The 19,009-nt window shown below is 45.6% G+C and overlaps 2 protein-coding genes across 2 annotated transcripts in view; one reads left to right on the top strand and one right to left on the bottom strand.

The window, feature by feature from the left end:
* Window positions 1-2,890, top strand: part of KIAA1549 (KIAA1549 ortholog) — a 17,785-nt gene extending 14,895 nt beyond the window's left edge. The window contains exon 8 of the mRNA XM_010150587.1: window positions 2,315-2,890. Coding sequence (XP_010148889.1) covers window positions 2,315-2,569 — 255 coding nt within the window. The 3' untranslated portion in view covers window positions 2,570-2,890. The remainder of the gene's footprint in view (window positions 1-2,314) is intronic.
* Window positions 2,891-14,408: 11,518 nt separating this feature from the next.
* TMEM213 (transmembrane protein 213) lies at window positions 14,409-18,459 on the bottom strand. Its single transcript, XM_010150590.1, has 3 exons — window positions 18,378-18,459; window positions 16,204-16,269; window positions 14,409-14,578 (listed from the first exon to the last, which is right to left on the bottom strand). Exons 1-3 carry the CDS (start codon window positions 18,457-18,459, stop codon window positions 14,409-14,411), a joined length of 318 nt encoding a protein of 105 aa, XP_010148892.1.
* Window positions 18,460-19,009: the final 550 nt, after the last annotated feature.

The following is a 19,009-nucleotide window of genomic DNA, read 5'->3' as shown; positions in this document are numbered from 1 at the left end:
GGGCATCCACAGCTTCTCTGGGCAACCTATTCCAGTGCCTCACCACCAGAAGTTTGGGAAGAACTTCTTCCTGATAACTAATCTCAACTTCCTCACTTTCAATTTAAACCTGTTACCCCTTGCCTTGTCACTACAGGCCCTTGTAAAAAGGTCCACCTTTTTTATTATTTTGTACTCCTGTCATTTATACAGACGTATCTATAAGAAATATATATAATTTATAGATACTATATAAAGCTATATATTGTTACATGTATGATATTATATATCAATGTGTATTTCTGTTAGTAAAGACATTTTAAAGTAAAAAAAAAAACCCAAACCCAAACCTCAAGCCAAAATTATTCCAACCTTTTTTCTCCCCGTATTTTACTGTTGTAGTTTAGTGTAGGTTAGGTTTCTAAACCAGTCTCACTTTAAAATTTCTCAGACCTTTTTAATTCTGATGTTATATATGAGATCATAGAAATACACACTTTTGTTTTTCTGAGATATTTAAGAAAATTTTGGTAGCCTTCATGTTAAAAACCAGCCAATACAGTCATCAAATGTTCTTCCTAACTTCCCTTAAGAAACCATCCTTACGGCGCTAACTTAGCGCAGTATGAGGTAGGAGCTGAATCACGTAATGCATTTTAATGTGAAAGTAACCTGAGCATAATTTAGGGTGTTGTTAAGACTCATGACAGGGCATGTTTGCTTTTAATATTTTTTCTGTCATCTCTTTTCTATAAACCCACAGAGTACTTGTCAGGTTTGCTAACTCTAGACTGCACATATGAATTAGTTTCAGGTTTCACTGCCAAAGAATAATTCTGAACAGTCAAGAGACCCATTCATTCCTTTCTGATACTAAAATCACCTCCCCTTTGTAAGAAGTAAGGCAGGATGTTACTTGGAAAACCTTCTTTACCTATCATTCTTCTCTTAAAGACTCTTTTCCTCTTGATCTCTCTCCCAGATTAACTGTGTAAGTGATCAGTGCTGTACGTAAGCTGTGCAGGAGAGTCAGAATCTATTATTAGTTCTACTTTATACAAAATGGCTTAGATTTTATTCATTTATATGATGAAACACGTTAAGGCACATACTCTCATGCATTTGTGTGTTCCAAGCGCACTGCTGCCAGTCTCTCTAGGTTGCCCATATCCTTCCCAGGCTCTGCTTTGTAATCCCTTTCTTCCCCTCCTCCTCGCCCCCAAATCCTCTTCTAGCTGGCCTTGCTGTCCTTTCGTCCCTCATCAGATTGCTCTCTAGTGCTTAAATATATAAATCCACAGCGGAAGATAGCGCTCTGGTGCTAGTGGTGATGTGAACTCCCTTCAGCTAGCTGCTCCCCATTCCCAGCGCAGACCCTTTGGAAGGGGATTGCCTGCTTTGCTCCCGGTTGTGGTTTCAGCAGCCTGTGTTCAAGTCCTTTGTGCCCGGTGTTTGCTTCTGGCCATCTCAGCCTTCTGCAGTACAGGGCGGGAGGAGACGCTTTGCTCGAGGGATGTCAGCGGGAGTTCAGGTTTCCGAAATGTACCTCATTTGTCTCCGTACTGGGAGTCAGTGCAATCACCTACTGTACTGTAAATTCGTGCTTTGTTTTAGTGTAAGCAGATTTTTTACCTGATAAAGCCCATAAATGCGGGCTTCTGTTTTGTTTGTCTCTTGTTTTGTTAGAAAATATATGTTCCTGAGCAAATGCAGAATTAACGCCTTTCTACCCTGAAACGAGTGTCCCTAAACTGGGGTCGTGTTTCTCAGATACATAAACCAGCTGTTGAGTATAGAAAAAAACTGACTTTTCCAATTAGAATGATGTTTTCCTACTGCTTCTTCTGTTGACTGTGTTTTCCTGGGCACTGGTCAGTCACAGGGTCCTCACAAGGGTGCAGTCTGAACAGGCAAGCCAGGCGGAGGAGGGGAGGGGTAAAGCAGTAGTATCTCCATCTACAGACAGCGGGGAGAAGTGTCAGCTGGGAAGAGAGAAGCCACTTCTGTTGACTTGCAGTTCTGTGGTTTTTCTCCCCACCTCCTTCCACTTCAGTTTCTAAACGCACCATGGATTAGAAAGGGGATCAGGCTTTTTAAAAGCTGCTCAAAGAGATTTTGAGAATCCCTGAACTTGAGGCAGTCCAGCAATTTTGTGTACACTTGTTTTGTGCTCCGTAAGAGGAATCACTCATTCATACCAGAGACGAACAGTGGCAGCAGATAGATGCATCTCCATGCTGCTTTCCCTCTGTTCTTTGCCTTTTTGCTTTCTTGTCTTTTCTGGGATTGTCATGCTTGTTCGGAAAGTACAATAATGCTTTCTACCTTTTTCCAGACGCATATGCATGGACCCCAAGAATATTCCTCCTCACCAGTATTCCAGATGCCGAGGACTTCGGCCCGGCAGCCTTCGGTCCCCCCTGCTCAGCTGCCACACAACAGCCTTCAGGGCCAGGGCCTTTGCTACACCACCAGTTCCACTGAGGACCTCCAGCCAGGTCACTCTTCAGCCTCTCTTATCAAAGCAATTAGAGAAGAACTCCTACGACTTTCTCAGAAACAGACAGCGGTGCAGAACTTCCACAGTTGATTTAGCATTCCCTTGCAAATCTGCCAGGTATCTGCTTCCTATGGAAGCAAAGACTTAGAGGAAATCAGCAATGTTGTTCTCTCAAAAGAATGAACTTTCACAGCGCTGTTGACATCACTCTGGGAAAAATGAAGAAGGCAGCAAAATGAGGATAGTAAGGAGAGGTGGGGGACAACCAAGGAAAATAATCAGTGTCATCACAAGTAATATTAATTAATCTGCTAATATTACGGTGCTCCTCTTCTCTCCCTACCGTCATTCAACCTAACACAGAAATAAAACTTTAGGTCAAGAACTCAACAGTCCAGCAACGAATAACTCACAGGAACAAACTCCGAGTAAGATAGACTCCTTGTTCTAAGGAAGAGGGTGAAGGTCTGAAGAAACCGAGATGAGATTTTTGCAAGACACGATGAGTATTCTAATCTGTCCAGAGCTTATGGGGAACTGGTTTGTGTTGCTGTTCTGCAAGGTTACAAACTGTATCAGCTCAAGGGTGTTGAGGGTGTGAACCCACACAAGAATCACTGGTTGTCAGGAGCAATGGGACTGCTTAGAATTAAAGTCTTTGTGCTACTCGCAACAAACTGGAACAATAATTGTTATAGCTCTGTGCTCCCGAATGGAGCTACCCTCTGCACTCTTCCTTGTTTTCCTTCTGGTGCTGAAGCTTCAAGTGTTCCTTCATCTTCAATGTTTGCGAAGTGAAACATTGGCCTTGTATAACTAAGAAAATATCTGTAGACTCATTCAGGCTGGAAAAACAAAGCAAAGCGTCCAAACAGAAAGGGCTTGCTATTTATTTGTTTTAAAATTATTGAAAACTGGGAGAGGTATACTCGACCACAGTTGAATTTGGGGAAACATGTATGTGAATCTTTAAACAATACATTTACATGCTGTATGCTTGTGCAAGACCAGCGGTAAAACTTTGCCACTCTGTAGTTTGCTTTGTGGACAGAAACCAATCCAGCCTGACTGGTACAGGGTCACCAGCATTATGTTATAAATTGATGTCCTAAATCATTGCTTATGTTTGGATCTGAATAATTTTAGTGAAAGTCAGTGACAGTTTAGAGCATTAACATAGGCTTAGATTTGCAGTTTTGAGACAGTTTCTATATTTATACTTGTTTCCACTGTCCCTTTGGACATAGGGTAAGCATTATCCCCATGGTAAGAATGGTACGTGCCATGGAACTGTTTGTCGCTGTTTTTCCAGAGTTTTAATTTAATATTAGCTACGAATTTACTAATATTTGGCCATTGCATAACTGTAACTGACATAATACATGCGGAAATTTTACTTAAGTCATTATTTGTTGGAGTGTTTTTATTTTCAGATCAGGCTGAGCTAAAGCAAACGAACTGGCACAGAGATAGAGGGTAAGCTCAGTGTACGTGAGGAGGCTTGGGAGCAGCGCAAAGCAAAACTACTTGGTGCTACGGTGTGAGTGTTTCACACAGTAGCAGATGGTAGTCGTGAGAGGCCTAAGGAACGGTAGTCTGCCGAAGAGATCGTTGGGCAGGGCTGCGTTTGCCTCACCTACCGGGGAAGACGTGGCATTGGTAAAATACAAGTATACAAGGCTGGTATGGAACAGTGGGTTTTGGCTACCAAATCTGTTCCTGGTTCCAGTGCGCGGTTCAGTAACTGTGACAGGACTAACTCAGACTGGAATGAAAACAGGTAGGAGGACACCATGGAAGAACCCTACGTACCTTGTTCGTGGAGTACGTACATAATACTCATTGCCAAAGCCAAAACTAGGAAGCAGCCAGCTGCTCACTGATGTGGGGGGAAAAAAAAAAGGGTGTGGTATGTTCCCCCTCTTCATTAGGAAGCTCAGTTATTTTTCTGCTTACCCATGGTCATCAAAAGGCTGTATGAAATTGCGTTGAGGGACGTACTGAGGTGAACAGTATAAATAAATTTCCAGTTCCCTGGGCAATGTTTAAAGTGCCCTCATGAGCACTGGTTGAGTTTTGAATGGAGTCAGACACCAGCGTGGTTGTGGACAGCAGTACCAACAGGTTGTGATGTTTGGAATTCTTTAAGGTTTTTGTGTGATAATCTCTTCTAGGATAAAAATAAAGAAACACTTATTTTCTGCCAAGCTTGTAAACATGAATGTTGCCAATATTTCTGCAAAATGACTTTCTGACAATGCTGAAGACTGATTGTTCCCCAGTGTTCCCATTAAAACCATCTCTTTCATAGCCCAAATCCTTCTCCAGCTTAATTCTGCACTGAGGTTAGAGGGCCAGTGCTTATAATGTGACTTCATTTCCAGAAAATGTGGGCTTTTAGAAAGCAAGTTCATTGTCTGACTGCTGGTTCCAGCTATTTAAGAAGGAATAGGAAATAGCTTTGAAAGTTAGAGGTACTTACGTCATATCTCATTCATTTTTGCAAGTGATGGGGATGCTGTTATGATATTCCATCTTTATATGTTTGGAACAATGTCCTTGTTCTTTTCAGTCACAGATCTTATGAAGAACACGTACAGGACAAATATGCACTGGTAAATAAAAGAGGGTTTCTGGTGCTATAATCCCTCTTTAAAACCTTAGAAGTTCATGGGGCAGGAAAGTAAAATCTAAGAAGCTGGAAAGCTGTGTTTGGAAATTGTGTTCTCAAACTGGGTGGAGACCTGCTCCACTCTTCACAAAAAATGGTGTGGCATAATCTGTATCTTTATATAGTAAGGAAAGTAACGCGTAAGGCACCAGTTCCAAGCATGGCCTTAGCAAGGGAGACCCACGCTTTCTGCTGCTAGAGGAAAAGCTGCGTTTTTCATATGCTACCAAAGGACGCTGGGGAATGCATGTGCCAAAATACGCATTCCCACTTGGGAATTCAGGGAGAAATTGTAAGCTTCTGCATCCCTATGTGCTTGAGCTCTTTTGCCAATTTTTTTTATTGCCTTATTAAAAGAGGGGAAAAAAACAGCCAAACCTTTTTTCTGAAACTTAAAGTATCCTTAATTTAAGTATCTGTTAATGAATCTACCAGTTTCTGAAAACACTGCTCAGATGAGAAGTTGGTACAGACACAGAAAGCTGTTAGCAACAGTTACATCCATTTCACAACTAAGCCATCTGGTTCACGGAATCCTGAGGCTCTTCTCTTTCTTCACAATTTTCCTTGACATTTGTGTTTAGTCTGCGTTTAGTTTGGCAATAGAGAAACTTGGCAAGATGAGAGCTACGAAATTGAGCGTGGTTGGTTTGCTTTTCCTTTCCATGGCCAAAGTGTTGACCTCTAGCCACCTTCTTGATTCTTTTGGAGCTAAGTGAATTTTTACAGTTATTTTTCATACACTCCATTTGAGAGGTGGGGCACACTTCAGCACTATAAAATATTTTCTACCAGGATGTAACCCATGGTCCTGTCAGTGACTGTGGGCATGTGACTCAGGAAAGAAAACCTTGTTCTTAGGAGGAGTGAATTGGTGCTGGGCTCATAACGGTGAATATGCTCGCTTTGGAGCAGTAAGTGGCATTTCACTGACCCTTTGCAACGTACTGTACTTGCCGTGGTTTGGAACAGGCTTCATTTGTAGTGGTTGGGGAGCAGTAGCATCAGGCAAGGTACTCTGCACTCAACGGAGTGGTTGGCGAGGCGTTGGCTACCCCAGTATCACGCACCGTCCTGCACACACATGAACACGTATATAGATTGATCCCCCCTAAGCACATGTTCCTACTAAGTGCTGAAGCCCGTGCCTTTCAATTAGACCGCTGGCAGCAGGGTTACAGTGTTCTCGTAGAAAGAGGCTGTTTGCAGGGATCGTAAGTTCCCAAGAACCAAAATGGCCGACACTGTTAACTCCCAGCTTGAAAACACATTGGCTGGATTACACAAGGAGATTGGCGTTTATGTGAGCCCAAGTGAAGGCACCAGTTGTGTGATGTGCATGGCAGTAGGCAGCTGAACTCATTTTTAAACTCTTGCCCTCACTACATTCCCCCCTTTTCCAGGTTTTAACAATTTTTTAGCTCAAGCTCAGTTCAAGTTTTTTCAGCAGTTCTTTGTGCCAGTCCTTGGAAAAAATAGATCTTAGCCAAGAGCTTTGGAGTGGGAGGATGAAGAGCATCTGTGACTTTGAGGTGGGAACATGGAATCATAGAATGGCCCCATGGGCAGGGACACCCCCCACTAGACCAGGTTGCTCAAAGCCTCATCCAGCCTGGCCTTGAACACTTCCAGGGATGGGGCATCCACAGCTTCTCTGGGCAACCTGTGCCAGTGCCTCACCACCCTCTCCGGGAAGAACTTTTTCCTGATATCCAATCTAAACCTCCCCACTTTCAATTTAAACCCATTACCCCTTGTCCTGTCACTACAGGCTCTTGTAAAAAGCCCCCCCCAGCTTCCTTGTAGCCCCTTCAGGTACTGGAAGGGGCTGTAAGGTCTCCCCGGAGCCTTCTCTTCTCCCGGCTGAACAAGCCCAACTCTCTCAGCCTGTCCCCATAGCAGAGGTGCTCCAGCCCTCGGAGCATCTTCATGGCCTCCTCTGGACTCGTTCCAACAGGTTGATATCCTCCTTATATCAATATATTGTGGTTCATATTTTTTCATACACTGTGGTTCATATTTTTGCAGCAGAGAGGAAATAAATGGATTTTTAAAAAGATAACACCTGTTTGGTGTTTTCTGAGTATGGACTTAAAGCTGAAAACGGATTAAAAGAAAGAGGAGGCCATCTGACTGTCAGCAGGCAAGGGACAGTAGCCAGGTCTCCAGGAGCACCTGTGACAGTGCACTAAAAAGAAAGATAAAATCTGGGGGACTGCCCCCCCCCAAGCTGGTTCCATACCACAACCCCACTTCTTTGCAGTCCTTCACCACTCGCAGTGCTGGTCTATGAGTGAGGAACATCTCTCATCAGTAAGACTCCCAAAAGGGTTCCCCAATGCTGTGGAGTTTCTCCAGGACTGTTTAGATGTGCGAAGGGAAAAGCAGCAGCTTTCAAGTGCTTAAATGTGGAAATAAAAATACAGTTCCCTTTTGTGGTAGTCATCATTTCCCTCTTCCTGTTGTATTTTACTTAAAAATGGGGGAGGGGGGAATCCTTGGGATGTGTTCTACTGTGACCAGTCTGCTGTCATTTGTGTATTCAGGTGTTCGTAGGTCCAGATGCTGGGGAAGCAGGAGTGAGGAATGAAAGGTTTTGGCAATGCTGGTGGAGCAGTGCAGTGTTTTGGTGTGAGCGCACCTGAGTGCTTGAAAAGTCACGGCGAGTGTCCCTTGAAACGCAGCCTCTCTCGGGAGGAGGACTGTCAACGTTTTCTTCTCTATCTCTGCCGCTAATTCCGTGAGGGCAGAGCAAGCTCAGCTTGTGACAGCTCGTACCGATAGGATCGGGAGCCAGGCGTCGGTCTGCACGTTCTCCCTGGTCGCATCGGCGTGACTTGCACTGAAAACCACGAGTCACGTGTGTGCTTTGGAAGGAGAATTTGCCCTACAAATTCTTTGGTACGGTTTGGGATGCACCTGGCAAGATGCATCCAGCTTTGACATACAAGTCCCAGAGTAAGAAACTTGAGAAGCAAAAACCCTGTGGAGTTGCACTGCCTTTTTCAAAGAGACTTTCTGGAGCAGAGCTGCAGTCCCGTGAGTCCCACTGAAGACTGACAGATGAAAAAACCATTACATTAGTACTAGAAAAGTACACATTTCTTTGCACTTCATAGTTCGTAGAGCTCGAATGTTTTGTCTTGATTTCGTGTTACTTTTTCTTGCTACTCTTTACATTTAAAGTATGTCTTTTCCTTTGTAATGGCCACTCCTGTTTAGTTTTGAGTAGTTCTTACTCCATAACTGGAAGTTTATGTTTAGGCTTTTTCATCTTGCCTTAATCGGAATAAAATGTTGGCACATTTGAACAAATGCTCTGAAGAGTCTTTTGAAATGAGTGCTAAACCTCTGTGGATCCCTGACATATGGTGGGTTTCAGGTTCACTTAGAGTAATCCTCTTACTCCCACATGTAGAGCAGCCGAGGTGAGAAGTAAGAGACTGAAATATGAAAAGTATCGTTTTGCGTTTCCAATTATATTTTAATGCACACGCTTCTTAAGAGCTCTGTCGTGTTCCCAGGAAGGCTTCTCCATGTCTTCTGTTCCAGGGTTTCTCAGAGGTTGGTTTTCTCATCCAGGCTGTTAGAACGTTCTAGTGCTGTGCATGATTTAAAAGCAGTAGCTGGATATTGTTTGTGTCTCAGCAAAACCTTCAAGGAAAATTAACGCGGTGTGATATTTGGCAATGCTCTGCACTGTTTTGCTCCTGAAATGCAGATCTGAAAGAAACTTGACCAAAGAAATGGGAATTTAAAAATTACCACAATAATAAAATTTGGGCAGCTTTCACTCTCGGACTTAAGGAAGCAGGAGAACGAATTGTGGGTTAGCCACAAGCAGTAGTACTTCAGCGTAGCTGTGGAATGTGAAATGGTTCCCATTTGATGTGATACAGGTGGTCGGGGCATCCACAAACTCACGAACCAGTGACCGGACTTGTTAGTCCGTGCAGTCCTGGAGGAAATGGTTTCAGGTAAGCTGCCTTGCGTTTTACATGGAACGCTTCTTGTCAAGCATCTCCGTGGATGAGTTTGGTCCTTAGGGTAGTGTCTGTCTTCAGGCTTGATGACGGCAGCTTTAGACAAGAACACGACAAAAATTGAAGATTAAAGGTGAGGAATCTCCTGTTTAGAGGATTTGTAGATGTGCAGTCAAGTGTTTCCATTACTGCTACAGTTTAAAACCCTGTGATTCAGCAAAGTCACCGAGGTGAAGGGCTCCGAAGGGGGAGGATGGAGTCGGAGGACCCTTCCTGAACTGGCAAAACGCACGAAGGAACAAGCATCCAGCAGCGCAGGGCAGCGACAGAGGTGCCTCTGCTGCGACAGCGTGCAGAACGCCTGTGCCTTCGTCTAGGTTAGGGTATAAATTGCCCAGGCTTTTTGGTTCCTTCCAGCGGAAAATCAAACTGGGGGTGGGGGGGCACCTCTGGGGAGAGAGAGAAATGGAGGGGCTTGGGACTGACGTGACATGAGTGGTGCTCAGGTCACGCTGTCCCCAGAATATGTGTTAACTGAATGCGTCTCTACGCTTGATACCGTCTAATGGAACAGGGAAAGTCTACATCCCTCTTAGAGCTCTATTTTCTTCCCAGCAGTTTGCAGACTTGGGAGACAATACGGCACTGTTTACCCTGTGTTTATTTCTGGGGGTTATTACAAAATAGTAGGTTGGAGGAAGCTCTTTGGAAAGAGCATCTTAGATTCTGGGCCAGAAACAGGCCGCAAGGTTTGATTCCACAGCAGATGCTGATACCACCAATACCATAAAATAAGTGGGATCTGGAGTGTAAGGATTAGAAAGGATGGTTGCTTCCTAAGGATTGCCTATATTTCATTCCTTGGCTGTAATTACAATAATTTTCTGAAGTCCTAGTTTTTGTAATAGCTTTATCAAAATTCTTCCTGCAAAATCCCAGTACAGAGCTGCTTTTCTTATGAACTTAACCTCTGTCTTTTCTCTTCATGCTTCATGCAAGTAGGGAGCTCTGATGCTTGCTAGTTTTCACCCCTCTAGTGATTTTGCAAAGTGTAATCACTGTAAAGTGCAGTTGCTTAATATGTAGCTCATTTGCTAAAACCCCAAGGACAGAGGCAGTGAGTGATGCGAGTCATTACCAGGGCACTGGTATCTAAGAAGATGATGAGATGGGCATCCAGTACCAATCCATTTACTCCTGAATTATGAATTTCAAAAATCACTGGTCAGATGTGATTGATATTATCTCCAAGCAAATGCAGTAGTTACCTTGGAATGCTGTGCTGCTACTAATGGGTTTTGGTATTAGAAGTGCTGATCGGTTCTACATGTTCCCTACTGCTCCTTTTGTCTATCGAGACACCTGTAGACCAGCAGCTTTCCCAGGTGCCCTCTGTGTTCCTCTCTTTTCCAAGCACTGCATACTTTAATGCCTGAAATTCAGAAACCTTGTCCAGAAAATATGAACAAGTGTCTGGCTCGATCTGCAACATTAGGGTTTAAACTCGTGTGTTTCAGTCACCCTCATTTTTATTCCGCCACCCAGGTTTCAACCGTTTTTTGCTCTTCTTTATACTGTCACAGGGGTTGGAATAGATTTCTTCATCTCATTCTGCTGAGGAACTTCTTGGTCCAAGGACGTGGACAATGTGCTGTAAATGACTGGAACATTGACTTTCCATCGTCGTTCTGAGAGGGTAGTTTGCAGCGTAATAGGTGATAGGAGCCATCCGCTTACCTTTCACCCGTTTTGAGATGTGCGAGAGCCTGACCCAGCACAGTGCTACAGCGACACTGCACGTCTGGAGGGGCACCAAGGTTTAACGCAGGTGGGATGATTTATGCATGCTGAGAATCAGGAGGGGTGTTTTGCTTCCAGTGTTTCCTGTGGGAAGAAAAATGGCAGGCTTCCTGAATTCCAGTGAAAAAACACCCAAACACCAAAGTGAGGCATGTGCTTGGCTGTATGTGTAGCTCCCTTGAAGTCAGCAGGACTTGGGCAGCATTGCACTTGTTGGGGACCTATGATTAGAGGTATTAAAACGTCAGTGATATTATTAGGAACATGAGATAATGCACAGTAAATGGCTACTCCAGTCTGTGACGTTGTTCGTGGACCACACAAGGCATTGTGTTCTAGTCACCTTTAATTTGTGCTTCGAAACCAGAGCAAAGCCTTCTAGTGTGACTTGATTGCTCTTATAACAGGGGTTATAGCCCACAAGCTGTGCTACTGTGTGTTCCCTAGCTGAAAATATTCCAGGAAATGTAGCAGCAGACCACAAGTGATATTTGGATTATTTTATTCTGTATCAGTTCTGCAAATTAATTTTTGTCTTTATATGAACTTGTCTTCTGGATACATCTTTTCTTTAATCTGCACTCTTTGTAACCGTTGACAAGCCCCTGAAACACTGACAATGCCATTAGGGCTTTTCTCCTCCTTTTGCATTGCTTGGCATTGTACTTGTGATTCCCTGCTATGCCTGGGGTCGGTACCACGTGTGGCGTGTACCTCGGAGAGTCTCTTCAAAATAGTATTTTATTGGTTCGTACTGGTCATGATAGGAAGGGATCAGATGTTCGTGTTGGTAGCCTTTGGGTTTTTGGGATGCTGCTGCTTTGTTTAGGGATCGCAGAACACTGGGCGTAGGATTATGTTCGTTAAATTCACTACATGACTGTATTTCTCAATGACGCGGTCCACTTCATAGGAAGTCAAATGGCTTGAAAAGAAGAGGCTGTAGGTCAAACCAGGCGATGTCAGGTGTCAAAGCAGGTGATGCAGTAAGGAAACAAAACTGTTCAATTAGATCAGAGGTTTACAGGTCACTGGTCTAGAAAAAGTATACATATCACAGCAGAAATTATTTTCCATTTGTATGTTGAATTTGTTGAGAGATACGGTGTCACCCTCATACACAAGTGTACAAAATCCTGGGGTATTACATTACATGAAAAACTACTTTTTTTTTTCTGTAGTTCCGTAGAGCTGGGAATCCACAACAGAAGCTGTGAGAAGCAAAACTTGAAGTTTAAATCTCCTGCATTCCTTGAAGGGAGCTGCATGCAAGCAGACTATTTTGGGGAGTGTGGGAAAACAACCAAGCTGTTGGTTTTAAAGGCAGGCGTTAGGAAGCCCTCCCCAGATTGCCCAGCTGTTAGGAAGTTTGCAGGTTATAGGACATCTAGAGCTTGTGCCACGTTCTTGCTGTTCTTCAGACTGGAATAGGTTGACGTCCGTGAGCACATTCCTGCACTCACAGCCTTAGCCAAGGAAATACGGAAGCTATAGAACGGATCTCCTCAAAGAGGAAAACCAGTGCTGTATTCAGCAGGAACTTCCGTTCTCCCGACCAGAACAATCTCCACAAAGCTGGAGATCTGCAGGAGGACGTCTGCAGAAGGTAGGCACGAGGGCAATACTTGGAGGTTTTTTCACAGTATTTTATCACATTGCTTTCAAGCCAATGCACGTTTTCCATTATTAAAACTAATAAATCAGGGAAAAACAAGTGATTTATGTAACTATAAGATTTGCCATCTGTCAGTGATTGCAGTGGTTGTTAACTGCCTAGTCACTATTCTTTCAGTCAACAGCAACAATAAGATGTGGAATCCCTTGTTTCTGTAAGTTTGTACATGTACGAGTTGTTTTTTATATTTTTGTGGGAATAAGTAGTTGGCTGGTCCAACACAGACATTTGTCTTGTGAAGATTACCTCTGGTTTAGCTTTTGAAACATGAACATTGAAATGTTAAGGTTTTTTTCTTAATTGAGCAATACTTTGTGATTGTTTACTACTAGGAGTATGGCCCATGTAAAAAGAAGAAGAAAAAAAGCAAGACCCACAAACAAATCACATACAAAAAAGCCACACAATAATTAAGCCTTTCCCTTTCAAAACTTTCTTTCCTGACACTAGTGTCTCTGTTCAGCATTTTGCTCCAGAAGATATTTTGTGTTAAGTGATACTAATGATAGGGAAGGATGTCTCTTCCTCAGCGCCTAACTTGCACCCATTCCAGCTGATGGTGGATATGTGATAAGGGGCGACTGTCCGTCACTCTGCGTTGGCCTGGTTGAGGTGTCTGTTGTGCCAGAATCCATTTTAAGAGTCTTAAACTGATTTGTATCTTTTCTATCTGGAAAAGTCATGCACTGATAAGCAGAAGGGAGACTTTAATGATCCTTAATGGATAGAAATCGCCAATAGAGCTTTCTTTGGTTTAAGAGGTAACTTTTCATGTTTCAGTTATCTCTAGCGGGTTTGCTAATCCTGTGTATGTCTAGATGAGTTTAGCACTGATTTATTCTTTTAATAAAGGATAGAAATCAAACTCATGCAACTACCCCAAACCAAACATTTTAACTGTGGTGAGGCAAACCCTCCTGCATGAATATTTCTCACTAGAATCCTGTTTCTAACAGTTTTGGTTGGATAATTCCTTGCCAATATAAGCTTTATCAATATAAACCAGTCAGTGAGTATCTTTCCATCAATAAGAGCGTTTATTATCATCTTGCATAAATAGGAGCAGTTTGGTGCATGAATTGGATTCACTGGTTTCAGCCTGCTTGCCGTGGTTCAGCGTGGCTTAGTAAATACATGAAATTCAGTATATACAATAAATTCAGTATGCTGAATAAATACAAGCAATGTTTAGTTTCTACAAAACAGTTCACATATAAACCGCACTGGAAAAACTGGGTTTGATTTCAAACCAGCCCAGACACTCCTTAAGTTTTCATAAGAGGGTTTTCACTGGTGTCAGTTAATAGGCTTTAAAATACCACAGGTTAGTGAGTGGGAGGGACTCAAGGAGTGACATCCACTTAGTGATGTAACCTGGCCTACAGCTTAATAATGGCTCTGGTAACGTTGATCCTCCAGAAAACAGCTCTTTTGCCCACTTTCTGTTTCGCAGTCCAAGGTGATGTACCGGGTTGTCTTAAGGCAGTGTGCTGTAGGCTGTTAGCTGCTCATGCGGTGTCTCGGCGCTGCTGCCGTACTCGCAGCGAGCATGGAAGGGCTCGGGGCAAAGGCGGTCTGTGCGCCGTGGGACGCACGTGGTGGTTTGCAGGGACTTGCCTGCTCCACGCCTTGGCTGGTAGCTCTGACCTGCTGGGGAGGATGAAGCCCCAGCAGGTGCCCTGCTTAGATCTGGCCTTTTTTTGTCTGGAAGTACGTTCCTTTTCTTTTTTGTTTCTTAGGAAGTGATTGAAATGCTTTGTCAGTCTGCCTGCACCTCACTGCTCCCCGGCACTTACTGCTTCAGGCCACCAAATATTTGGGTTCGTCAGGCCGGAGTTTCATGACCTTGTCCACGCAGAGCAGGATGAGGGTCAGAAACCAGAGGCTCCAGCCGATGGCCGCTGCAATCCATCCATAGTCGTCCATGCCCGCCGGGCAGCACGCGGCCGCTTGCGTGCAGAAGTTCACGTCTGGCGGCGAGAAATGAAGTGAGCTGATGGGAGACCAAGTGTGTCACGGGTTTGCTTTGCAGGTGAGACAGTGGCTCCACTGCCTGCCCTGTTGTCAGTCTGCCTTGGCATCTTTCTCCTAAGCCTGGCCCTTAGCCTGGGGGGTGGCAGTACTCGTTCTCCTAAGCAAGACTTGGTCTTCAAGACTTGGTCTTCCCTGTCTGACCAAACACTTGAGTCTTACCACTCTGCCCACCATCACTGAAATCTGAAACACCTGCTTACCATCTCCTCACTCAGTTCTAGGAACGGAGTAGGCTAGAAGTTGCTAGTTAAAAATAATCTAAGGTAGAGAAAGCTACCCGTGAGAAAGTGAGAGGATCTCCAGCAAAGGAGGATTTGGATCTCCAGCAAAGGCACGTTCAGCATTTTTTTTATGTTTTAGGTACCCAATACTTCTGCTGGCAATAGAAACAGTGGCTGCTCTCCGTTGGGTGGTTGGCTGTGATTTCCTTGTGTTTTACAGTTGTTACACCTACCACCGTTGGGAGATATGTTTTACATATTTAAAAATGAAATAATTTTTAACAATTCCATGTGTTTTCTCCTGTAGCTTTTACATCTTTTGTTTGTTTGTTTAAAGCAGTTCAATTTCCTAGCGTCAGTTGAGGGATATGTCACTAGTTTTTTCAATTATGCTGTTATATAAATGCACCTGCCATGCTTTTTCCATCACAAGGGCACAGCGGTGATACCCAACTCTGTGTCTGCATCCTGGGTGGCAAGGTGGAAATATCATAGGAAGTCTGGAGGGCCGTAGTACCTTCACCTCTTGGACTGGAGTAGAAGCTGAGCGTGAAATGCCAGTGCCCAGGAGCACTAAAGCAGCCAAAACCGCCCTGCAGCTACATTCACTGTGCGTTGACATGCATGAAGCCTGTCAGCTGTGTAAAGTGAATGCCTCCTGAGCTTGGTGCAGGGCAGCCAGCCTCTTGCACTTTGCCAGGCACGTGTAGGTGTTGCTCAGTTGCTCTCACTGATGTGCATCAGGCAGGGCCACGTTCCTGCGCGTTGGCCTGGAGTGCACGCAGTACGATTGTCCTGTGCTACAGAGAGCAGCTCCTCCCACAGCAAGAGATGTGTTTTGTGTGTGCCCAGGGAAGGGAGAGGGATGCCTGCCCCTATGCTTATGCCATGCTTTGAAACAGCATACCGCTGTTGGTACACGTACTGTACTTCAGGAAGTGCAGGACTGTGGGGATGTTTGACATTCAGGACAGAGGATGATTCTGGGAGGACTGGTGGGATCTCTGGTTGCCTGGGACTGGCTGTTTGAGGAAGAGCTAGTAGGGTGGGGGAAAGAGGTGCTCCTGGGAATCCGCATTGTGCCTGCAGGCAGTTTGGCAGGGAGCTTTAGGACACACTAATTAGGTATGGATTAGTCTGTTCAAAGCTATGAGTCCATCTGAATGTACCTAAGATATATTGGGCATGCCCATGAACGAGTCTTAGAAATGCATCCTAGAGTTTCATCTGCAACAGAAGCCTTGACAACTGACAAATCCTTTTCCAGGGCAGCCTCCCAGTCACCTGTGTAGTCTCTCACCTGGTTTTATCAATGGTAGTAATGATTTATGAAGACTTACTAAGACATGGTGCTTCGTACTCAGTTGTTGGCATGGAGCTTGTTGAAACATTGGAGACATCTTCAGCTGCTGCCAGAAGGAAAGCACAGGAGAAAAGGCAAAATGGATTAGAAAAGCAATACTGGGCATCAGGCAAGAAAATCTGAAAGCTATTGGCCTTGCAGAGGTTTGTAGGATGGAAACAATTTGGGGAAAGTAAGCTCCTGCCCCTAAACATCGCTGCGTCAGTGTACGCTTCCTCACCCCGCAGCACCGGTGTTGGGAGACCTGCTGTAGCACCAGCCTACGGACCAGCTGAATCACCGTGCCCCTACCTCAGGGTGACCCTGGTGCGAGCCATTCGCTCAGAGCCCAGATTAGCCACCGTCCTCTCCCAAGCCACAGGGCAGAACGAGCAAGGGCTGAAGTGAGAGCTAGCATTCAGCGCACGGGGAGATCAGTGGCCAGCGAGCTGTACATCTGCCTCCTCTTGCCCTTAGAAACTCCCAGCAGCTCTCTGGAGTCTGGCAGAGCCGAGGGCTGAGCCCATCAGTGCAGAGCCTCAGCGGGAAGCACTGGCTTTGCTGCAGTTCAGGTGCAGCTCTGTCTGAAACTCATCAACCAGCTCCGGTTGGAAAATACAACACAGAAATAAGGAAGAGAGAGGGACAGGGGCTTCAATGAAGATTTTACTTCTTTATCCTGCTTCCTCCCCAGAATCAGAACACACGTGCACTCTGGCACAGTGCTGCAAGCTTGTCTCTGTGCCTCCAAATCTGTACGTGGTGTCACAGGCCACAGCCTCCTTAGACCTCCTAATGCCCCCCGTGCCCCTCAACTTCAGCATGTGCCAAACAGAGGCTGCTGTGCTCCCAGCGCGCTAACGCCAGCCTGCCGCCGGAGGAGGGGAGTCAGAGGAATCCCTCCTCCTGTGCCACTGTGAGCAGTACAGCCCGGGTTCAGCCAGGTGAAGGATTCCGTGCTGCGGAGGGCCCCTGCAGGAGGACATGCCTGCAGAGGCTACAGGAGTAGGGGCTGCATGCAGGTGGAGGGGCTCCAGCTGATCCACAGACCCAGCAGAGGCTGTGAGAGAACTATTTCCAGTCAAAGCATCACTCTGAGATGATAATTTGGAGTGTGGTAGAGAGAGAAAATCAGTTCCAGCTTCCAATGACTTCCAAATAATGGCTCAGCTTTAGTTTCAACTCAGGAAAACAACAGAACAAGTCCTTTGACCAAGCCCTAGCTTTGAGTTTGGTATTTTCCGAATAACAGCAAACAAACTGAGCTTGTCCTGCAGGAGATGATCCCCTCGGGGTCATGTGCTGCTGCCCAGCTTTGTGTTTTAAGCTGACTGACCACAAGCAAGACCAGCGCTTCCCTTATGGCCAGTGCCATGCTGGGAGCAGGTCCCTGGGGCAGCCTGCGCCAGGGAAGGGGCTGAGTACTCCCCATTCCAATTTCTGGCTCTTCTAAGACTTCCTGAATGACCTTGGCCAAGCCATAATTCGTTTTCTGAGTTAATAAGTACCTCATGGGAGCACTGGGAAGAGTCATTAAAAACTGCATATGACCTGGGGGACAAAGCGCTGGAGCACTGGTTCACATTTATAGGCTTTGCAGCCCAGAGGCCGGGGTGTCAAAGCTAACCCACCCTTAAACCTCTGGCAGGTCTCAACTGGTGCGGATAGGTACAAATGCAGGCAGTAGCCTGATGGGAAGACAGCAGCTCACAGGTCTCATTTACATTAGATTTTTAAGGCAACTTCTCTGACTAAGGAGGCGTCAAAGCCAGATTTCCTGCAAGAAGCACCTAGTAAGAGCTAAGCTGGACTACAGTGAGCCTCTGGCGTGGTATTTGAAATGGTCCCTTGCCTCAGCAAGCACAGGAAGGCCAAGTAACCATGGTCTCCTGGCCGTGCAGTGGAGCAACCTGAGGCTCAGTCACATTTACAGTGGATCTGTAAAGAGCTGGCAAAAGCACATCTCTTCAGAAAGATGCTGTGGTCAGTCACGCGGAGCAATTCTCATTAGCATGGATCAATTCCAGCTCTTGACACTTTCTAAATGCGACAAGGGAACCCACCTTGATTTTAAAGAACAAATTACTGCCAGTGGGCAATATATTTAGGTATTGAGAGGAGTGGGGGAAAAGGCAGGGGATGGAAACTGGAGCATAAGAGAAGGGAAAATACCTGCCGAGCAGGAATACCGGAGCACAGTGGCGAAGAAGAGCACGACGAAGGCTGCCCAGGGCTCCTGTGAGAAGTGCTTCATGCCGGGGGTCCAGCTCCTGCCCGAGCGGCCGCGCAGATCAGGTCTCTGGCAGCTCTGGTTCAGCGAGTCCTGGGTAAGCGCCGGGAGCCGGTGTGCAGGGCAGAGGGTGGGGCAAAGGAGCTTCCTGCTGCCAGGACACCTTGAACCCTCCTGCCACAACCGGGTGGGGGAAGAGAAGGGCTCTGACCAAAACAGCTGCAGCGGGAGGTGGGTACCAGCACCCAGGCAGGCGGGGGGGTCCCTGAAGGTTAGCCTGAAGGTTTTTCCCCAGCATCTGCTGCAGATGGAGGGAGGAAGGGCCTCTGGAGCCAGCTCTTCCCCATGGCGTTCCAGCCAGCTTCTATCTTCTGAGTCTCCTTATGGTCCTCCAAAGGTGGTTAAAGAGCTGGAAAGGAGCAGAAGGTCAGGGTTGAGAATTTGTCATGCTGTTTGGGTTATGGGTTGGGATCACTTCAGGCTTGGAGCCTCTGCCTGGGGGAAGCTACTGCTCTCAGCCTCCATCACCCATATTGCAATGTGATGCTGAAAGATTTCTTATTTTTTCATCCTC

This window comes from Eurypyga helias, unplaced genomic scaffold, assembly GCF_000690775.1.
Source record: "Eurypyga helias isolate BGI_N326 unplaced genomic scaffold, ASM69077v1 scaffold14654, whole genome shotgun sequence".
Classification (NCBI taxonomy): Eukaryota; Metazoa; Chordata; class Aves; order Eurypygiformes; family Eurypygidae; genus Eurypyga; species Eurypyga helias.
Note: the sequence above shows the minus strand (reverse complement) of the source record. Positions and strands in the feature narration are given on the sequence as shown.

Excerpts from the sequence above, each read along its gene's own strand:
- TMEM213 (XM_010150590.1), bottom strand. The coding sequence starts at position 18,459 with ATGAAGCACTTCTCACAGGAGCCCTGGGCAGCCTTCGTCGTGCTCTTC. Across the intron at positions 16,270-18,377 it reads CCGGTATTCCTGCTCGGCAG|CTGAAGATGTCTCCAATGTT; the intron begins GTATTTTCCCTT and ends TTCTGGCAGCAG. Across the intron at positions 14,579-16,203 it reads GTACGAAGCACCATGTCTTA|ACGTGAACTTCTGCACGCAA; the intron begins GTAAGTCTTCAT and ends TCTCGCCGCCAG.